Source organism: Podarcis bocagei (genome assembly GCF_964188305.1).
Source record: "Podarcis bocagei genome assembly, chromosome: 15".
Classification (NCBI taxonomy): domain Eukaryota; kingdom Metazoa; phylum Chordata; class Lepidosauria; order Squamata; family Lacertidae; genus Podarcis; species Podarcis bocagei.
In genome coordinates, this window is record NC_138141.1 from 40579605 (window position 1) to 40596816 (window position 17212).

Consider the following 17212-nt stretch of genomic DNA (forward strand, 5'->3'; position numbering starts at 1 on the left):
CTGGGGACTGAGCCTGAGACCTTCTCCAAAAAGAACAGGGCCTCTACTGCTGAGCTACAGCTCTTCCCTAAAATTAAAGCAAGAATCTAGTCCTCATGGTTTTGAATTTAAGGGCCAGCTTTGATAGGAACATAGGAATCTGCCTTAAACTAAGGCTGGCCTTTGATCAATCTAGCTCAGTATTGTGTACACTGATGGACAGAGGCTCCAGAATTTCAAAGGAATTTGTGCCTGGAGGTGCCAAGGATTGAACCCAGGACTTCCGACTGGTGGCGGCTCTCCAGGGTTTCAGGCAGGAGCGGATCTCAGCCTTACCTGCTTGTAAACTTACTTGCAGGGCAGCTTTTTATATGGCAAAATCACCATCCTGGTGTTTTGGTCAGTTAGTGGCATCTCCTTCTGCCTCTTCCTTCAGGTGAACGGCACCAAGAGTCATCCGGCCACCAGTTGTGATGAAGAGAATGGTCTCGGGGAAGATGTCAAATCCTTCTTGGGTGACGAACGGCAGCTCCATTGCTTTGATGACCTTACCAAAGTGAATCCTGTGACCACCACAACTGGTAGGGTTTAAAAACAAACACGCTATTGTGCATTCATATGTCACTAGAAGACTGGGGTGGTGAACCTGTGGTCCTTGGTTCACCTCGGTCCAATTTCATGCAGCCCTCAGCATCACCCGGCACCCCAAGCTGAGGGCCTACCCTTCTGTTCTGCCCTGGTCTCCGTTTTTTGGTCACAGCAGGATGTGACTGGATTATTCTCCCACATGCAAAGAACAAACTCATTTCCCCTAGTGCAATTCTTCCATTATGCCCCTCCCCCCAAAAAATAAACCCGCCTCACCTTGGTTCTTGGGATTGGGGCTGAACTAAAAAGACCCCAGTCCCCCAGCTGTCTATAATTATACCAGCAGTGAGGGAATCTGTATCTCTCTAGATATTGCTGGGCTACAGCTCCAACAATTGGAGTCTTACAGCTTCCCCACTCCTGCCTTGTGTGGGGGGAAAAGGGAGGTTGAATTCGGAAATACGAAATAGCACATTTCTTGCCATTGATGAAACCTTCCGCCATCCTCAGTCCTGAAGTGCCTGCAAGCGAGATATGCCATCAACGTGTTTTACACCAATGCCGGCAGCAGCCTGGTGGCAGTCAACCCCTTTCGGCCGATACCGCGCCTCTACTCGCTCGAGCTCATGAGGGACTACCACACTGCCCCCCGCCTTCAGGTGAGTGAGGAGAGGAGGGAGAACTGTACCAGCTCAGCCCAGGAGATGCCTGGAAAATAACAGTTGGTGGCTTTTAAAAAGGAAGCTATAAAGGCTGCACTTTTGGAACAGAAGGCGTGATGAGGTAGGGAAGGTTGCAGGCTTCTATCTGCCTTGCATCCATCATCACTTGTCTAGCCTTAGGTGTGGCCCTTAAGGGCCCTTCAGTTCCCACTAAGCCAGGCATGGCCAGACCTGGCCCTCCAGCTGTTTGGGGACTACAGTTCCCATCATCCCTGACCACTGGTCCTGTTAACTAAGGATGATGGGAGTTGTAGTCCCAAAACAGCTGGAGGGCCAAGTTTGGCCAGGCGTGCACTAAGCCCAGGGGTGGGGAACAGATGCAACCCTCCACTGCCTTTTGGACTCCCAACTCCCATCAGTCCCAGCCAGCCTGGCTCAATGGTTAAAGGTAAAGGTAAAGGTACCCCTGCCCGTACGGGCCAGTCTTGACAGACTCTAGGGTTGTGCGCTCATCTCACTCTAGAGGCCGGGAGCCAGCGCTGTCCGCAGACACTTCCGGGTCACGTGGCCAGCGTGACAAGCTGCATCTGGCAAGCCAGCGCAGCACACGGAACGCCGTTTACCTTCCCGCTGGCTCAATGGTTAGGGATGTGCAGAAAGATCTAGGGATCCAAGGGATTACAGCTCCCATCATCCCTGACCAGGGTGGTCCATGGTCACGGATGATGGAGGCTGAAGCCTGCAAGATCCAGAGGCCACAGGTTCCCCACCCCTGCGTTTAGTGAGCTGCACCTGACAGTAGCTTTTCCTGTCCAAAAACACACCACTCTTGCTTCTTAGGAACTCAAACCTCATGTTTTCGTGGTAGCAGAGGAGACCTACAGGAATGTCCAGAGCCAGATCCCACCTGTAAACCAGTCCATCATTGTGAGCGGCGAAAGCGGAGCTGGGAAGGTAAGAGAAATACTTCCTTCAGGCATCTCTCTGTGATTGGCTTGCCTGCTCACCCATCTCTGGGGGAAGACCATGTTGCTGGCTTGTGTAAGTGAATAGCGAACATAACTTTTTCTTTCATGCATTACCTCAAAGTGCAAGGCTTTTCCCGATCTGTGCAAAGTTCCCTGCATGTGGACAGCTACCATATCTGAGAAAGGTGCGATGTAGCCCTGATGTCATTGTTTGCCACATGCAGGGAGCTTTCTCCAAGTGTCCTTATAAGCCATCCACTTTGGGTTTTGATAATACACTGCAGTTTCCTATTGAATCCAAGCTTGGGAAACCATCATTTATTATGACCCAGGGGTGGGGAACTTTTTTTGACCCAAGGACCGCATTTCCTCAACCGATGCCGGTGCTGTCATTTTGGCCCCAGGCTAAGACCTTATTTATATGCTCAGGCATTTTAAAAATGTGTAAGCTGTTTATTTATTACATATCTCACCAGGGCCACAAACATATCATTAAAACAAGATCATTAGAAACATTCAAAAACAGCGTAAAAGCAATCACATTCCCTCAGCCCATGATTTCAGGGTTGTCAGGATCGGTATCTTTCAGCCATCAATCACTTGGGTAAACATGAATGTCTTTCAAATCATCCTGAAAAGCCAGTATTGAGGGAGACTGATGCACCTCCTCAGGGAGGGTATTCCACAAACTGGGAGCCCCCACTGGAAAAGGCCATGCTCCAGGTCGGCGCCAGCTAGCCCCCCGTGGCAGCACCAACACCTCACCTGCTGATCGCAGGGCTCAAGGTGGTGGGTTGTTTTACTTGCTCTAGTTTTTTGCAGCTTTATTTGTTCTGAACATTTTAGTATGTGTTTGTTATGTTTAAGACTTGGTTGGCTGGCATTTATTTTCTGTACCCTGTCCCGGTATCGGGATTGATGGCAGGTGGGGTAATATTTTTTACTATACTGATAAATGGAGGAGGAGGAGGAGGAAGGTTGGAGCGTATGAGTCCAAGTTTCCCACAGTCATTGGCCATTCTGTTCAGCACATAGGTGAGCTGAGCAGTGCCTGTTCACACATTCAGCAGCAAGTTCTGTGCATGTGGGAACAGTCTCAAAATGCTAGCTCTTCATTTGTGGCCTCGTTGAAGCAGCTCTCCCTCTTTTCCTCCCTGTAAACACCTCTCTGATTCAATGACATCTGTCAAGAGCAGCCCACAGCTCACATTCATGACCATCTTTCCAGACATGGACCTCCCGTTGCCTGATGAAATTTTACGCCACAGTCGCCTCGTCCTCCACTGTCCCCAAAGGCAGCGTGGCAGTGGAAAGGATAGAGAAGAGGGTGCTGGACTCCAACCCAGTGATGGAAGCCTTTGGTAAATCTGACTTTTGAATAGATATATTCCTGCAAGTGTAGCAGCACAGATCAAACTGCCAAGCCGCAGATTGTGTGACCTGTGGTTTGGGTTCTGTGGACAGCAAGTGAACCATGACTTGAAAGCTTCCTGAGTGGAAAGAATCCCAGCTGGACTTTCATTTCAAATTGAATTTTAAAAAGCCACCAAATAGAAAACTGCCTTCCAAGTACCAGTCGGTACACTTTAAGGCTCCCAGTTGTTGATCTGCAGCCATTTCTTAATGTGCTGCACACCTGATACTACATATGACATCAGGTGGTACAGATGTGTGCGGCTTGGGGGAAGTGGTCTAGCAGGCCAGGAGTTTCGCATGTCTGTTCTACAGTAAGGTTGCCATATTTCAAAAAGTGAGAATCCGGACACAAAGGTGGTTTTTTTGCCAAAGTTGTTGAGCAATTTTTAGTTTTGCCCAAAGTTGTTGAGTTTTTTTGGAGCTATTTTAAAGGAAAATCGCCAAAAATGACACTGCCAACATGGGTTCCAGATTTTCCCGACATGGGTTCCAGATTTTCTGTCTATGTACAGGAAATTCCAACCATATGGCAACCCTATTCTGCAGTAACAGGGATTTATCATTGTGTCCATATGAATGGTGAGCTGTCTAGTCTCAGAGTCTGTCAATCCGCTACATTTCCTTCCTTAAGAGGGAGAATTACCTTGACTGGTGTGTTGTTTTTGATTTTTGATCATGAATCTGCCTCTTCTCTCGTTCTCCACTTGGGCTGGACTTCGCAGGAAACGCATGTACCCTTCGGAACAGCAACAGCAGCCGTTTTGGCAAATACATCCAGCTTCAGTTAAACAGGTATGGATTTTTAAAAAACCTCAGAGATACACACATAAAGCTGGACAGCACTGAAGTTGGCTGACATTGCTACCGGTTCCTAACTGCAAATTTTGTGCTGTCTTTATTGCCATGAAAAGATGTGCTGAACTTGGCATGCATCCTTGGGGTTGATGTGGTTCACAAACTTCCAGATATTTAGAAATATAAAGAAAAATGATTTCTGAGCATTTTTCTCCAGGTCTCAGCATCTAACAAGTGCTTCCATCCAAACTTTCCTGCTGGAGAAAACAAGGGTTGCCTACCAAGCCCCCTGTGAAAGGAACTTTCATATCTTCTACCAGGTTTGTGCCCTCGGTGTTTTTTGTTGTTATTATTTCAAATACATGACCTTTCCTTTTTGTATGTTTACATGTGGGGGAATGCACAGTCAGTATCTAGCTTCTGCTCCTTTGAGGGCCCCAAAATCGGTAACTTAAACTTAATAAGTATTACGAAATTAACTGAACACAAAGAGCAAATCCCCTGAAATAATTTGATGTCAGCAGCAGGTTTCAGGCAAGGATCTCTCCCTGCCCTGTCTGGCGATTCTAGGGATGGATTCTGTGTAGTCGCTCCTGTTTATTCCAAGGTGTGGGTTTTGTGAAAGTAAGTTTAGGCAGACGTATATTATTTATATTTCTGTATATTACTAGTACTTGGGGAGTAAAGAAAACAATGATGTTAACTCCTCATTCCTTCATTCCTTCATTTTTTTAAATTGGCAAATCTGTATGCAAGTTCCTTAGTTTAGGCAAATGCCTTTTTGCATGGAAAATATTGTAATTGTTATGTCTTCAGCTAGATTTTATGTTACATATGATTGTAATACTTTTCGTTACTTTCTTTTGTTTGCATGAAAACTTTCCCCTCTCTTAATATAAGCTACAAATTTTAAAATATGAAAGCAGACATGCTGCTCAAAATCCATTGTTTGGCTGTTGTGCACTTTGGAATCCATGGGTTGTATCTGACTTCTACTCGGAGTAAACCCATTGAAACTAATGGGCATGACTAACTTAAGTCCATTCATTTCAACAGGTCTATTCTGAGTAGAACGGGCTTGGCTACAACCACCATGGTTTTGGCTCCAAACCGTGGTTTTGGCATGATGTCATATTGTGCCATTGCTTTTAAATCTAATGTGAAAGAGTGATTCCCTTTTCTTGCCTCATTTTACTCTTCCCTACATTTCTCTACATGCACACATATATAATTTGTTGGTTACGCTACCATGGCTTGCTTTGAGGAGAATTGCCTGAACTGTTTACTCTTCCTTTCCAGATTGCAAAAGGTGCCAGTCACGAAGAACGACTGGAATGGGACGTCCCTGAAGGAGCAAAATTCTGCTGGCTTCCGAATCCTGAAAAGACTCTAGAAGGTGTTGCTTTGGGACCATATATTGTGAAAGGAACCTCAACTGCTTTAGGGGAAGCAGTGGGGAAATTTAAGAATAAGCTTAAATAAATGTAGGCTCTCTTGTTAAGGAAAGGCTGGATGGTTATCTGTCAGGGGGGTTGCAACTGCTGCTGAGTTGAGGACTAGAAACTTGTGGTCCTCAAGATGTTGTTACTGTTACCACATTCTTGCCTGGATGGGAGCTAGAGAGGTGTGTGTGTGAATGTGTGTAGAAACTAACCTACTATACAAAGAGAAATTTTGCAGTCATTGCTCTGCCCAGTCATTGCTCCACCAGGAGCACCATTTCACAACTTTCTTCCCAATGGGGATCATACTCTTAAGAGACGCACCATCTCCTTCTCTAATTTGAGGGTCTCTTTCTCTTCCACAGAGGACTCCTTTGAGGTGACACGAGAGGCGATGTTGCATCTGGGCATTGACTGCTACACGCAGAATAATGTTTTCAAGGTTGGTTGAAACACAGATATGTGCCCCTGCTAGTGGCTTTACTATGATAATGCCTCTTCTTAATGTCTGGAAGGAGGATGGAGAGTGGCATGTCTCTGGCCACACTCACCAATGGTATGTAGCCTTCAGAAAGTTGCCCACAAGGGAATACAGACCTCTGGCTTAAATTGTTGGCAGGGTGAACATTGATGACTTCCTATCTAGATTCTGCAGGGACGTTTGGAGTGCTGGCTCCTAGCTAACCTGAATAGTCTATGTGCCCCAAAGTGTTCTCCCACCCCTGAAGCATCTCGTCTCTTTCTTTCCCCCCCAGATATTAGCAGGTCTTCTCCACCTGGGAAACATCCAGTTCTCTGAGGCTGAGGACGAGTCGCAGCCTTGTGAACTGGACGACAGCGCCACAGGTGAGTCGCCATGATCCCTCTGATCCCTGACCAAATCGGTTTTATTATTCATTATATTTTTAGAACAGCTTTCAACCCAAGTTCCCAGGATGGTAGGCAAGAATTACAGTAGCCTCCTTCACACTAATATACTTCCAAACCATGGCTTGGACAGAGAGCATCATGCGGGTATTTAGAGGGGAAATCACTAAAGTGTGGTTTGGCTTAACGTTGTGTGTGAACTTTTGAGTTGTCATGCTCCCAGAAAAGAATGAGTGGTAAACCAAGGACAAACTGCGAGATTAAGTGGGAATCTTTTTTTTAAATAGCCACAGAACCTTAAAAAATAAAAATCTTCCAAACCCAGGATTTGCAAAGACTGCTTCCAGATTATTAAAGGTGCCCGTAGAGCAGTTGCTGGAAACGCTGCGGATCCGGACGATAACGGCTGGGAAGCAGCGGCAGGTATTCAAGAAGGCTTGCCCCAAGGTTGAATGTGGGACGAGAAGGGACTGTCTGGCCAAGGTCGTCTATGCCAAGTAAGTGCTCTGGACCTTGTTTCAGGAACTGCTTCTGTGTCACCCTCTCTCTTTGATTTCCTTGCCTTATGTTCTCCCCCAAAAGAAAAGGAGCAGCCTAATTCTGTCCTGGTAACACCCCTGTAAGGTGGGCAAGCCTGTGGAGGAGAATATAACTTGTGCGGCAGATCTGGGTTTGGTTTGGCTTTCACATTCCAAGCCCAGTGCTTTATTCATTGCATTGCACTAGTCTCCAGGTGGTTTTAACTGCAAGACAATGATAATGATTCTGTTTACTTGATTCAGGAGTGGGGAACCTCAGGCCTGGGAGCCAATTGCAACCTCCAGGGCACTTTCTGTGGCCCTCAGAGCTCTCTATGGGCCACTCCTCCTTCCCAGCCACACCCCTCACCAACTTCATACCCCCCTTTAAATGATTGGCATGGCTGAGATGTGTCCCTGAACCTTGATGGTGCCTCTTTGCTTGTCTGGAGGGGGGATAGAGGAGTGTGTGGAAACTAGCCTACAGTTCAGAGGTAACATTTTCTTTCCATCCATGTTTGCTCTGGTCCTGCGCACCACTGGCATGTGGCCTGTGGGAGGTCACCCACCCGGGACTGCCGCCTCTGGCTGAAGGAGGATTTCCCACATCTGACTCAATAGACCTAGACCCCTTTCTTCTATGGAGACCCTGTGCAAAGCAACCATTAAGCAAATCTGAAACATATATTTAAAACCTTTTAAATCAGACTTACCGGTATTTTTTAAAAAAATTAAGGAAGCACCCATGTCTCCCTCTAATACTGAAGTTGGGTGGTATGTGCCAACAGGATTGTGGCAGAGTGGGGCCACTGAGAAACAAGAGGGAGCTATCGGAGTGCTCATGAGCATGCTCAGTAGCCACGGAGTGTTGAGTGCGAGTTGGGCGGAAATAGAAAGCCGTGTGTTATGGGTGGAGAACGGAATGGAATGGAGTGTCTGGAAAAGGGGAAGGCTGATTGGCTGGAACCCTGCTACGCAGATACTCCCCAACTCAGTCAGAGCAACTCTTACTCATAATGAAAACCAGCTTGGCCAAGTGTGTGTTTAGACCTTTTCAGGTTCACAATTTTTTAGATCACTGATGGGGAACCTGTGGCCTTCCAGATGTTTTGGACTCCCGACTCCCACCAGCCTCCAACCAGCAAATAGCCAATGATGAGGGATGATGGGAATTGTCTGATCAGACAACCTTTGCAGGGCCATTGCTTTAAATGTTGGTTTGAGCCCATCTTTGCACTTCCTGAGGTTAGCTCTGCACAAAGCATATGTGCTTTTGGGGAGGCAAGGTGGGGAAAGGATCATTCTTTCACTTGTCCTAAGACTCAGTCTCAATACGGAAACAGATTTTAGAAGATTAAGCCCTGCACAAGATCCGTGCCACAAACATTTAGGCTTCTCTGTGTCTGCCTTTGTAGCTGCTTCAAACGGGGTGCCCGTCTCTCCAGCCAACTGGGATGGCACAGTAGTGTTTTTCTGTTGCAGGGTATTTGACTGGCTGGTGGCCGTGATCAATGGAAGCATCAATGCAGATCCTTCTGTCTGGAGCAACTTCATAGGTAACATTGTTCAATCCCTCCTGGGTGTGGGGTATCGACAGGGTTATTTGGACCGTGTACACACACAAACATATGAATCTTGCACCCAGGAAATCCAGACTCTGTGCTTTTAAAAAGCTGGATTCTGCAGCCTGGATATAAATCATTCAGACCCAGGGCAGGGTAGGCTTGGAGGCGGGGAATACTTTCAATTTGCAAATAACTTTATTTCTAGACTGGTGACATGAATCCCACTACACCTTTGCTTGCGGGTGAAGGCTGACAATATGGGGTTTTGGCCACAGAGCAAATTTTGAATTTTGAGGAAGTAATGAATTTTGAATTTTGAGGAAGTATTGAATTTTGAGGGCACCAGTCACAAGATTGCTGCCATGGGACATGCACCATGACACAAAATGCCTGCCGCATCTAAAAGAGCAGGAGAGATAGGACCACAAAATGATGCCAACATGCCCCAAAAATTCAGTCATCCCCATCAGTGGTGGAAAAGGGACTTCAATCAGCAACCTCCCATGCTTGCTTATAGAGAGAAGCTGTATGCTCCTCTACTCCATTCAGAACAGGTGGGCAGGTGGTGTCCAATCCTGGCAACTGGTGGGAAGGGCCCCACAGCTCAGTGGCTGAGTATCTGCTGTCCCAGGTTCATTCCCCAGCATCTCCAGGTAAGACTAGGAGAGACTCCCTGCCTGAAACCCTGGCGAGCTGCTGTCAGTCGGTGTAGACAGTACTGAGCTATATAGACCAAGCGTCTTGCTTGAGATGAGACAGCCCAGTGCAGACAGGAGTTGAGCAGGAAGAGCAAACAGCCTCTCTTGTACACTGTGGGGTTTGGAGGGGATATTTCTAGAGACTTTTCGCGGGCACCACATTGGCGACCCTGGAGCGGGGGAGGGCAGGACATTGTCTTAATCGAAACACCCCACATTGCTGGATCAGCCGCCTTGTCTCCCACCCCAACTTCCAGGTCTGTTGGATGTTTACGGCTTCGAATCTTTTCCGGACAACCACCTGGAGCAGCTGTGCATCAACTATGCCAACGAGAAACTGCAGCAGCATTTTGTAGGCCATTTCCTCAAAGCCCAGCAGGTAATGATCATGTTCGGGTTCTCCCACGTGGCTGTTTTGCAACACCCAGTTCCAACATCAGGGCAGGGGCTTGGCCAACATGCTGTGAGTGGCCCCACCTCCTCCTCGTCCTTCTGTTTCCCCAGGAAGAGTATGCTGCAGAAGGCCTGGAGTGGTCTTTCATCAACTACCAGGACAACCAGTGCTGCCTGGACGTAATCGAAGGCAGCCCAGTCAGCATCTTCTCTCTGCTGAACGAGGTGGGTCCAGAGCGCTCAGTTTCCAGTGATTTCGGCCTGCTTTGAAACCACTAGCTATTCCTGGCTTTCTGAGAGTGCTGACATCCATGGATTAGGCCTTTGGATATATATAGCCAAGTCTGTGTGGTATAGTGGTTAGAATGTTTGTTGGACTAGGATTAGGGAGAAGCAAATTTATTTATTTCTTGTGCTTCTGCCAACCTCCTGCTTCCCTAGCCCAAGCCTGCAGGCTTCATTCATTCAGTCATTTACTAACTCACTCATTCACTAACTAACTAAACTTTCTATACTGCCCTTCATCCTATGATCACAGGGCAGTTTACAATATAAAAACACAAAAATGCATACCATAGTAACAAAGAAAAACAATAACCTTCCATCTTGTGCATGGATAGTAATATTTCAGCTCCCCATTGGCTGATAAGCATTAGCACTCACACCCTGAACATCTGTAATAAAGGGAACTTTTTCACAAAGGCAGCACAGCCTCCTATTTACAGGGGAGTAAGAGATTTTGTCTTGAACATGGGTGGTTATTTTAGTGTAAATGGTGGGTTTTGCGAAACAAGAAATGTTAATGCTTTAAGGGACACAATTTGGGTGGAGTGGGTCACAAAAAACATTTGACATCACAGCAGGAAGAGTGATCAGTTAAAAAACAACAACATTGAAAATCATCCAGTGAACTTCGTGGCAATTTGAACCTTTATCTGTATTTTAATAGATTAGTTTTTATTATTATCATAATCACTTTGTGACAATTATCTTTTACATGTTTCCAGCTTTTGTGTTTTATCTCTGCATTTTAATTTGTGTAAGCCACCTTGAGTCCTGGTTTGGGGAAAATATGGGATACAAATAATAATAATAATAATAATAATAATAATAATAATAATAATAATAATAATAAATAACAACAACAACTGAACCCTGGTCTCCCAGGTCTTAGTCCAACACTCAGAACTAAGACTCAAGAGAGGCAGTGCCTTTGTAGTTGGAGGTTTGATTTACCCACAATGGCAAACACTTACTTTACGGATAGAGCTGCTCTCCATAGTGTCAATTAAAATTCACTTGGCATCCCCTCCCCACTTCCGTCAGTCCAACTTTCCCCATTCTTGCTATCTCTCTCTCTTTCTCTCTCTTAGGAATGCCGCCTCAACAGACCCTCCAACACCAGCCAGCTTCAAACCCGGATTGACGTGGCTTTGTCTGATAACCGGTGTGTTAGCAGGGACCGGTTTAGGAAGGAGCCCAACTTCATTGTCTCCCATTACGCTGGGGATGTCCGCTATCAGGTGGAAGGAATGGTGGAAAAGAACAAGGTACACTCAGTAGTGCAATAGCAGCAGCAACAACAACAATTTATTATTTATACCCCGTCCATATGGCTGGGTTTCCCCAGTGGCCAATTCAGATGCGCAGGGTCCCTTTGTAAAAGTCACAGCCATGCCCCCTTCTGCAATTTTTGTTTTAAAAAACCCTTCTAAGATTATGCACTAAACTTTTAATTATACAATAATAATTAGGGATGCATTGCAATGATCACTGCAGATCTCCATGTGTTGCCTTTCAGCTATTTGGACAGCTTTCTGCACACAAACATGGGCAAATGATTTGGAGTGCTCCAGTACCTTCTTTTGGAGTGCCTTAAAGTGTGTGTTCCTTGAAGTTCCATTGTACATAACAGAACTTGCACGCTGTTCTCTTGAAACTGAGGCACCTTGTGTTTCCAGTGTTCCTAAATGTTTAGCTTTGGAGCATATAGAACAGCTCCTCCTTGATGTTCTTCTGCGTAGGAGCTCGTCCTCAGTGGCCAACTCACCACCTTTCACTCTGATAGGCTCCAATCAGCCCAGGTGTGAGAAGACTTATTCTCAGGAGCAATAAAGCTTTCAGGCTGTTTGGGTGGCTCTAAGGCATTGGAGACAGGGACCCTGCTGCAGAAATAACAAAACCTCTGGGTTTTGCGCAACACGTCTGGGTATGCGCAAAGAGCTCTTTGGGTGCCAAATCACCTCCCAGTTATTGCCTCCTGGTCCAGGATATTCCCTTAAGTCGCAGTATTTTGTTAAGTTGGAAGTCTTCTCCATCCAGTTTCTCCCAAGTTGTTTGCAAATATGTTGTCCTAACTATAATATTTCCTCCTGCTCCCTGTAAATGTTTCATACAATTTTCCCTCAGAAAACAATAACAGTTGCATGCTCCTTGTCTTCTCTTTCCTGCCTTCAAAAAAGGACCCTGTTCCCCCAGAACTGATTCTGTTGCTACAGCTGTCCCAGGATTCTTTGCTTCAGAAATTGTTTCCTGTGGAAACCACAAGCCAAAAAACAAGCACAAACGATATCAGGACTCAGATGAAACCTGTGGTGGTTACGGTAGTCTCCAAATTCAAGGTTTGCCCCATATTTATACCTTTTTTTAAGCTAAGTACCTTCAAAGCTGCTGTTTGTTTTTCTTCTTCCACACTTCTCTGTACAACAGTGAGGGCTAGAAGCTAGTGTTTGTTAAACAGAATAAAACCTGGGATTCTCAGAACAAATGGTCATTCTGTACACAGAACAATCGTCAGTAATGTTAGATTAGATGTTTCCAAAATGCCCAGCAGCTGGGAACCAGTTTCCCACAGGGCCTTGTTTCCCAAGCATCCTGTCATAGAGCTGTGTCTTGCTGAGGATTCTAGGCAGTTTGCTAGGTTGCAAGCTCGCACCATGCAGGATCAGACTCACTGTTCCTCTGCACGAATTGGGTATGTGTTTGTGTGTGCCCAGAGTGCCAACAACACTCACCATGTCAGGGAATTAGAAACATAAAAAGCTGCATTACGCTGAGTCAGACCCACTGGTCCATCTAGCTCAGTATTGGCTACATTGGCTAGCAGTGGCCCTTTAGGAATTCGGACAAGATTCTTTTGTTTTTTCAAATCTTAAATTCAGCTCTCTGCATTTCCACATCAGTTTGCAATATATACTTATCTTTTTAAATGTCATCAGTGTCATGGTGCAACGTTCTCTTAATGGACACATTTTTGCTATGCCATTTCCCCTAAACAATGCATTTGTCTATATTATTTTTTACTAATGTCTGCACTTTTATGCACACTCCACCCTAACATAAGAACGTTTGGCTGGAGAACTCCAGAGCAAAATTCAGAGGCATGTGCATTTCAAAGGATGGTTGTGTTTCACTCCGCACAGAAAGTGCGAACTAGCTGAATTGGCCTTTAAGCACGAACTGAAACGAATCTCTCCCCCGTCCCTACTCTTTTGGGCATAGGCGGTATCATTTTACCTCCCTAGGCATCAGAAATAGAGGGAAGGATGAGCACAACACGCTGTCCTCTGTTTGTCCCGTAGGGGTCGCTTGAGAAGCTGATGGAGATCCTGCACAGCACCACCCCACACTACATCCGCTGCATCAAGCCCAACGCAGATTGCCAGGCAGCTCTTTTCCGAAAGGACGAGGTAATGTACTCAGAATTGAACTTCCGAAGCCGGCTTTGGGAGGGGGGGCGAGCTCAGTGCCGAGGCCACGTAAGTACCTGTGCCACAGGTGACATTTGAACCAGGGACGTCTTTATTCATAGCTCTGGCCTTTAATTTAAAGTCACTAGAATGGGCACCAGCTCTCAACCCTGCCTTTAAACATCATTCTATTTTGTCAGGTTCTGCAGCAGCTGGAGGCGTGTGGCATTGTGGAGGCTGTCAACATCAGCGCTGCAGGCTTTCCAATTCGGTAAGGCTGTCCAGAGTTGCATTTGCCCCTTGTTTTTATATTTCGGGGGACACTGATTTGCCCATGTTCATCTGGATTCCTTCTCCCTTTAGGGTGGGGGGAGTAGATTGTACAAATTCAGGCTGATTGCTGGCAACAACCACACTACACTGTCCCCCCACCATGAAACAAGTAGGTTGCAAGTAGATATCTAATCGCAACAGGGAGGTCAGTCTAGGGTGCAACCTTGTGCTGCCACATCTAAAATTAAAGTAGAAAAAGAGAGGGGATCACAAAAGCAGGGTGTACATGCCCCCCACCCCATCATTGTCTGGAAAGGCCACTACCACTCTTGCTCAGACAGAAACTCTTAGCACTTCTCTCCTGTTCAGAACAGATGGGGAGGTGGAGTGTTCAATCCTGGCATCCAGTGAAATGTGGGCACGTTTAGCATAGGAGAGGCTGAGCAGTGGGAGTTGTGTTCAGGATGTCTCGTACTCCACTTGTTTAATCAACAATGCTTTGGACTGATTTTTTCTCTCTCCCTCCCTTCCCTTTGACCTGGCAGGATTTCCTTTGAAAGCTTCATGGAGCGTTATAAAGTGCTGAGGAGATCACCAAAGCAAAAGTCAAACACCACGCATCAGGAGAATGGCTTCTCCCATGTTATGGGGAACGGTGTGTTTCTTTAATCAAGTCTCTTTCCTTAGTAACTTGAAATATGTCTGAAATTAACTGATCTTTCCCAGCTTGGTGCACTGAAAAGCCATCTAAGAGACTCTGTCAATTCCCCCACTTTAAATTCCTGTCTTTCTCTTCAGACTTTCTGGTGCGATTTCTGGGAGCCAGCTAAAAACGAAGAGCACAATGTTTGGGTGCAGGGTCAAATTTCCTGCGCCTGTCCCATTCTGAGTGTGGATAAGCAACCTTGGAATCTTTATTTCACATTCTTTAAAAATTGTATTTATGTCTAGCTCTTGTGTGGGTGGTGATGCACATTTTTATCACCCCTCACTGGCAACGATACAACTGTATTCTCCCTCCCATCAGAGGCAGCGTGCCCCTATAGACCGGTTGCTGGGAATCACGAGTTGGGAAGAGCACTCTTGTACCCAGGTTCCCTGTAGGCATCTAGTTGACCTTTCGCCTGGTCCAGCAGGCTCTCCTTATGATCTTACACAAGCCAAAATTTTATACAAGTGGCAGAATGGAATTTTTCTTGATGTCAAAATGGCATTGTCAGAAACCTGCTTTTATGTAAGGGATACTGCTACTTTATTTTCCTCTTCTGTGCATGAATCCAATACCCTTCCAACTACACTTTTTCGTCTCTCCAGCTCCACCCTGGATTCTTCTGCTGCTCTTGCAAAAACCCGCTTTTCACTCTACGGGGCTGTTTCTCCTTTCAAGCAATGAACCACATCTCTCTTTCTCTGTTTGCTTTAGCAGACCAGGCCAGCCAGCGGAGGTAAGCACAGGGTCAGGTCTCTCATGAGGTTAGGTCAAGCTGTATGTGGCAAGCCAACCATGTCTTAAGTGGTTGGCCATGTTTTTGTCTTTATTTTTATTTCTACAAGATGTGTTTGCCAATTCATCTTAAAACCTCTTAGCGGTTTACATGAAATATTAAAACATATATTAAAATTACCAATAAAAATCAGGTGTTTAAAAGCTAAAGTCAGCCTCATTCCCTCCCTCAAAATAAAAGCAATAACACAATCTTTATGATTCTTGCAGTAAAATAATACATTATAAAATACTCCCCTTTCTTTTCTAACAGGTTTGATGACAGCGTCTTCTGCAGAGGACAAAAGCGATGCTTTACGCTCTGCAGTCCAGGAGATCCTTCAGCAAATGTGCCCCCCTAATGCCCCTCCCCTCAAGCCTACAGAGAATCAACCTCATATTGTGCCAGTATATTGTGGAAAAACCAAAGTATTTATGACGAACTCCACGGTAAGGGGGACACTTTCAGTGGGTTCTTTGGCATGGAGTCATCCTCACTCTCATCGGAAACAGAATTCCATTTCCTGCAAATCACACCATATGTCAATGGTTCTAAAGTGCTATGATGCCACTTTAAGCAGGCATGGCTCCCCCAAAGAATTCTGGGAGCTGCCATTAGTTAGGGGTGCTGAGAGTTGTCAAGATAAACCCCATTCCCCTCGCAGAGCTGCAGTGCCAGAGTGGTTTAACAATCAGTCCCTCCTCTCAGGGAACGCTGGAGACTGAGCTATGGGAGGGGAATGGGGTCTCGTAACCACCCTTAACAAACCACTGCTCCCAGAATTCCTTGAGGGAGCCATGGCTGTGTCATGTTAAATGTATTGTGTGAATGTAGCCTTGGTTTTCATTTAAAAACAGGAATAAGCCAATGTTTGGTTTAGTTTTCTTGCATTTTCCCAAGGAGGTTGGATAGGAATGTACCAAATGCATTTTTTAAAAAATGAAATAAATCCTAATCCAACACTTTCAACCAAGGTTCACTCACCTGCAGGCTGTACTCTTCCCCACCCCAAGCCATCCTCAAAATGTGTTTTTAAATAGTTAAATTCAGTGACTCCTCCCATATGTCCGCTGTTATGGTGCCAAAATGTTGTTCAGTAATATATAAAAATTATTTTAAATAGTGTAGAATAGCTGGTAAGAAAGTGTTTTGGAAGTTAGCACTGAGAACTGCTGTTCTTATCATGCCTGCCTTGGCATGTGGCCTCCAAAGGGTCTGCCTGGAAAAGGCTAGCTGCCTCTGCCCTAACCATTACACCACACTGCATCTCCACTCAGGTAGGTTTGCTTACTTAGAACAGGGCATCTGCCCACAATGAAAAGTTTAAGTTATCTCCTTCCTTCGCTGGACTCTGAAACTCTTCTCACCTCGGAGGTTAAATCAGTCTCTCTAAAAATAAAATAAGATCCTTTGTTTGGGGGCAGTCCAAAGGCCAGATATGCCTGAAGCCTGAGGCTCCATTATTTTTCTCTTCTGTAGCTGGAGCTCCTTGAAGTGGGGCGAGCCAGAGTCTTAGCTGACAAAGCTTTCTGCATCCAGTGCTGCTGGCGAAGGTTTAAGAGGAGGAAGCTGGCTCAAGAGAGAGCGTCGGCCACAGTCATCCAGTCAGGTGAGGGGAAAGTAGGAGCAGGCGGGTTTACCTGGGTTAGCTCGGGGGCAGGGAACCTTTTTCAGGCCAAGGGGTCACATTCCCTTCTGAGGGTCACATGCCCTCAGCAATAAAGGCAAATTTTACCGTGGCACTGTGCTATTTCATATATTTTTATAAATATATACAGATGTTCATAAAAAGCACAAAAGAATGGTTTACAACAAATATACACAAAATCAAGGATCAGCTGTCTTAATTGCCTGCATAAGCCTGGCAAAACAAGT

The 17212-nt window shown here is 45.8% G+C and overlaps 1 protein-coding gene across 5 annotated transcripts in view; it reads left to right on the top strand.

Moving 5' to 3' along the window:
• Positions 1-17212, top strand: part of MYO19 (myosin XIX) — a 33464-nt gene that overhangs the window by 14175 nt on the left and 2077 nt on the right. For 4 of the 5 annotated variants that reach the window (XM_081172919.1, XM_081172918.1, XM_081172921.1 and 1 more), the window contains 20 exons: positions 416-560; positions 1078-1226; positions 2070-2183; positions 3426-3558; positions 4336-4405; positions 4626-4728; positions 5708-5804; positions 6216-6292; positions 6606-6696; positions 7043-7214; positions 8718-8791; positions 9756-9877; positions 10003-10116; positions 11265-11441; positions 12354-12512; positions 13473-13580; positions 13781-13851; positions 14399-14508; positions 15611-15786; positions 16817-16946. In XM_081172919.1, coding sequence (XP_081029045.1) covers positions 416-560; positions 1078-1226; positions 2070-2183; positions 3426-3558; positions 4336-4405; positions 4626-4728; positions 5708-5804; positions 6216-6292; positions 6606-6696; positions 7043-7214; positions 8718-8791; positions 9756-9877; positions 10003-10116; positions 11265-11441; positions 12354-12512; positions 13473-13580; positions 13781-13851; positions 14399-14508; positions 15611-15786; positions 16817-16946 — 2392 coding nt within the window. Of the gene's footprint in view, positions 1-415; positions 561-1077; positions 1227-2069; positions 2184-3425; positions 3559-4335; positions 4406-4625; positions 4729-5707; positions 5805-6215; positions 6293-6605; positions 6697-7042; positions 7215-8717; positions 8792-9755; positions 9878-10002; positions 10117-11264; positions 11442-12353; positions 12513-13472; positions 13581-13780; positions 13852-14398; positions 14509-15167; positions 15299-15610; positions 15787-16816; positions 16947-17212 lie in introns of those variants that run through there. The other variant, XM_081172922.1, reaches the window with a different exon arrangement.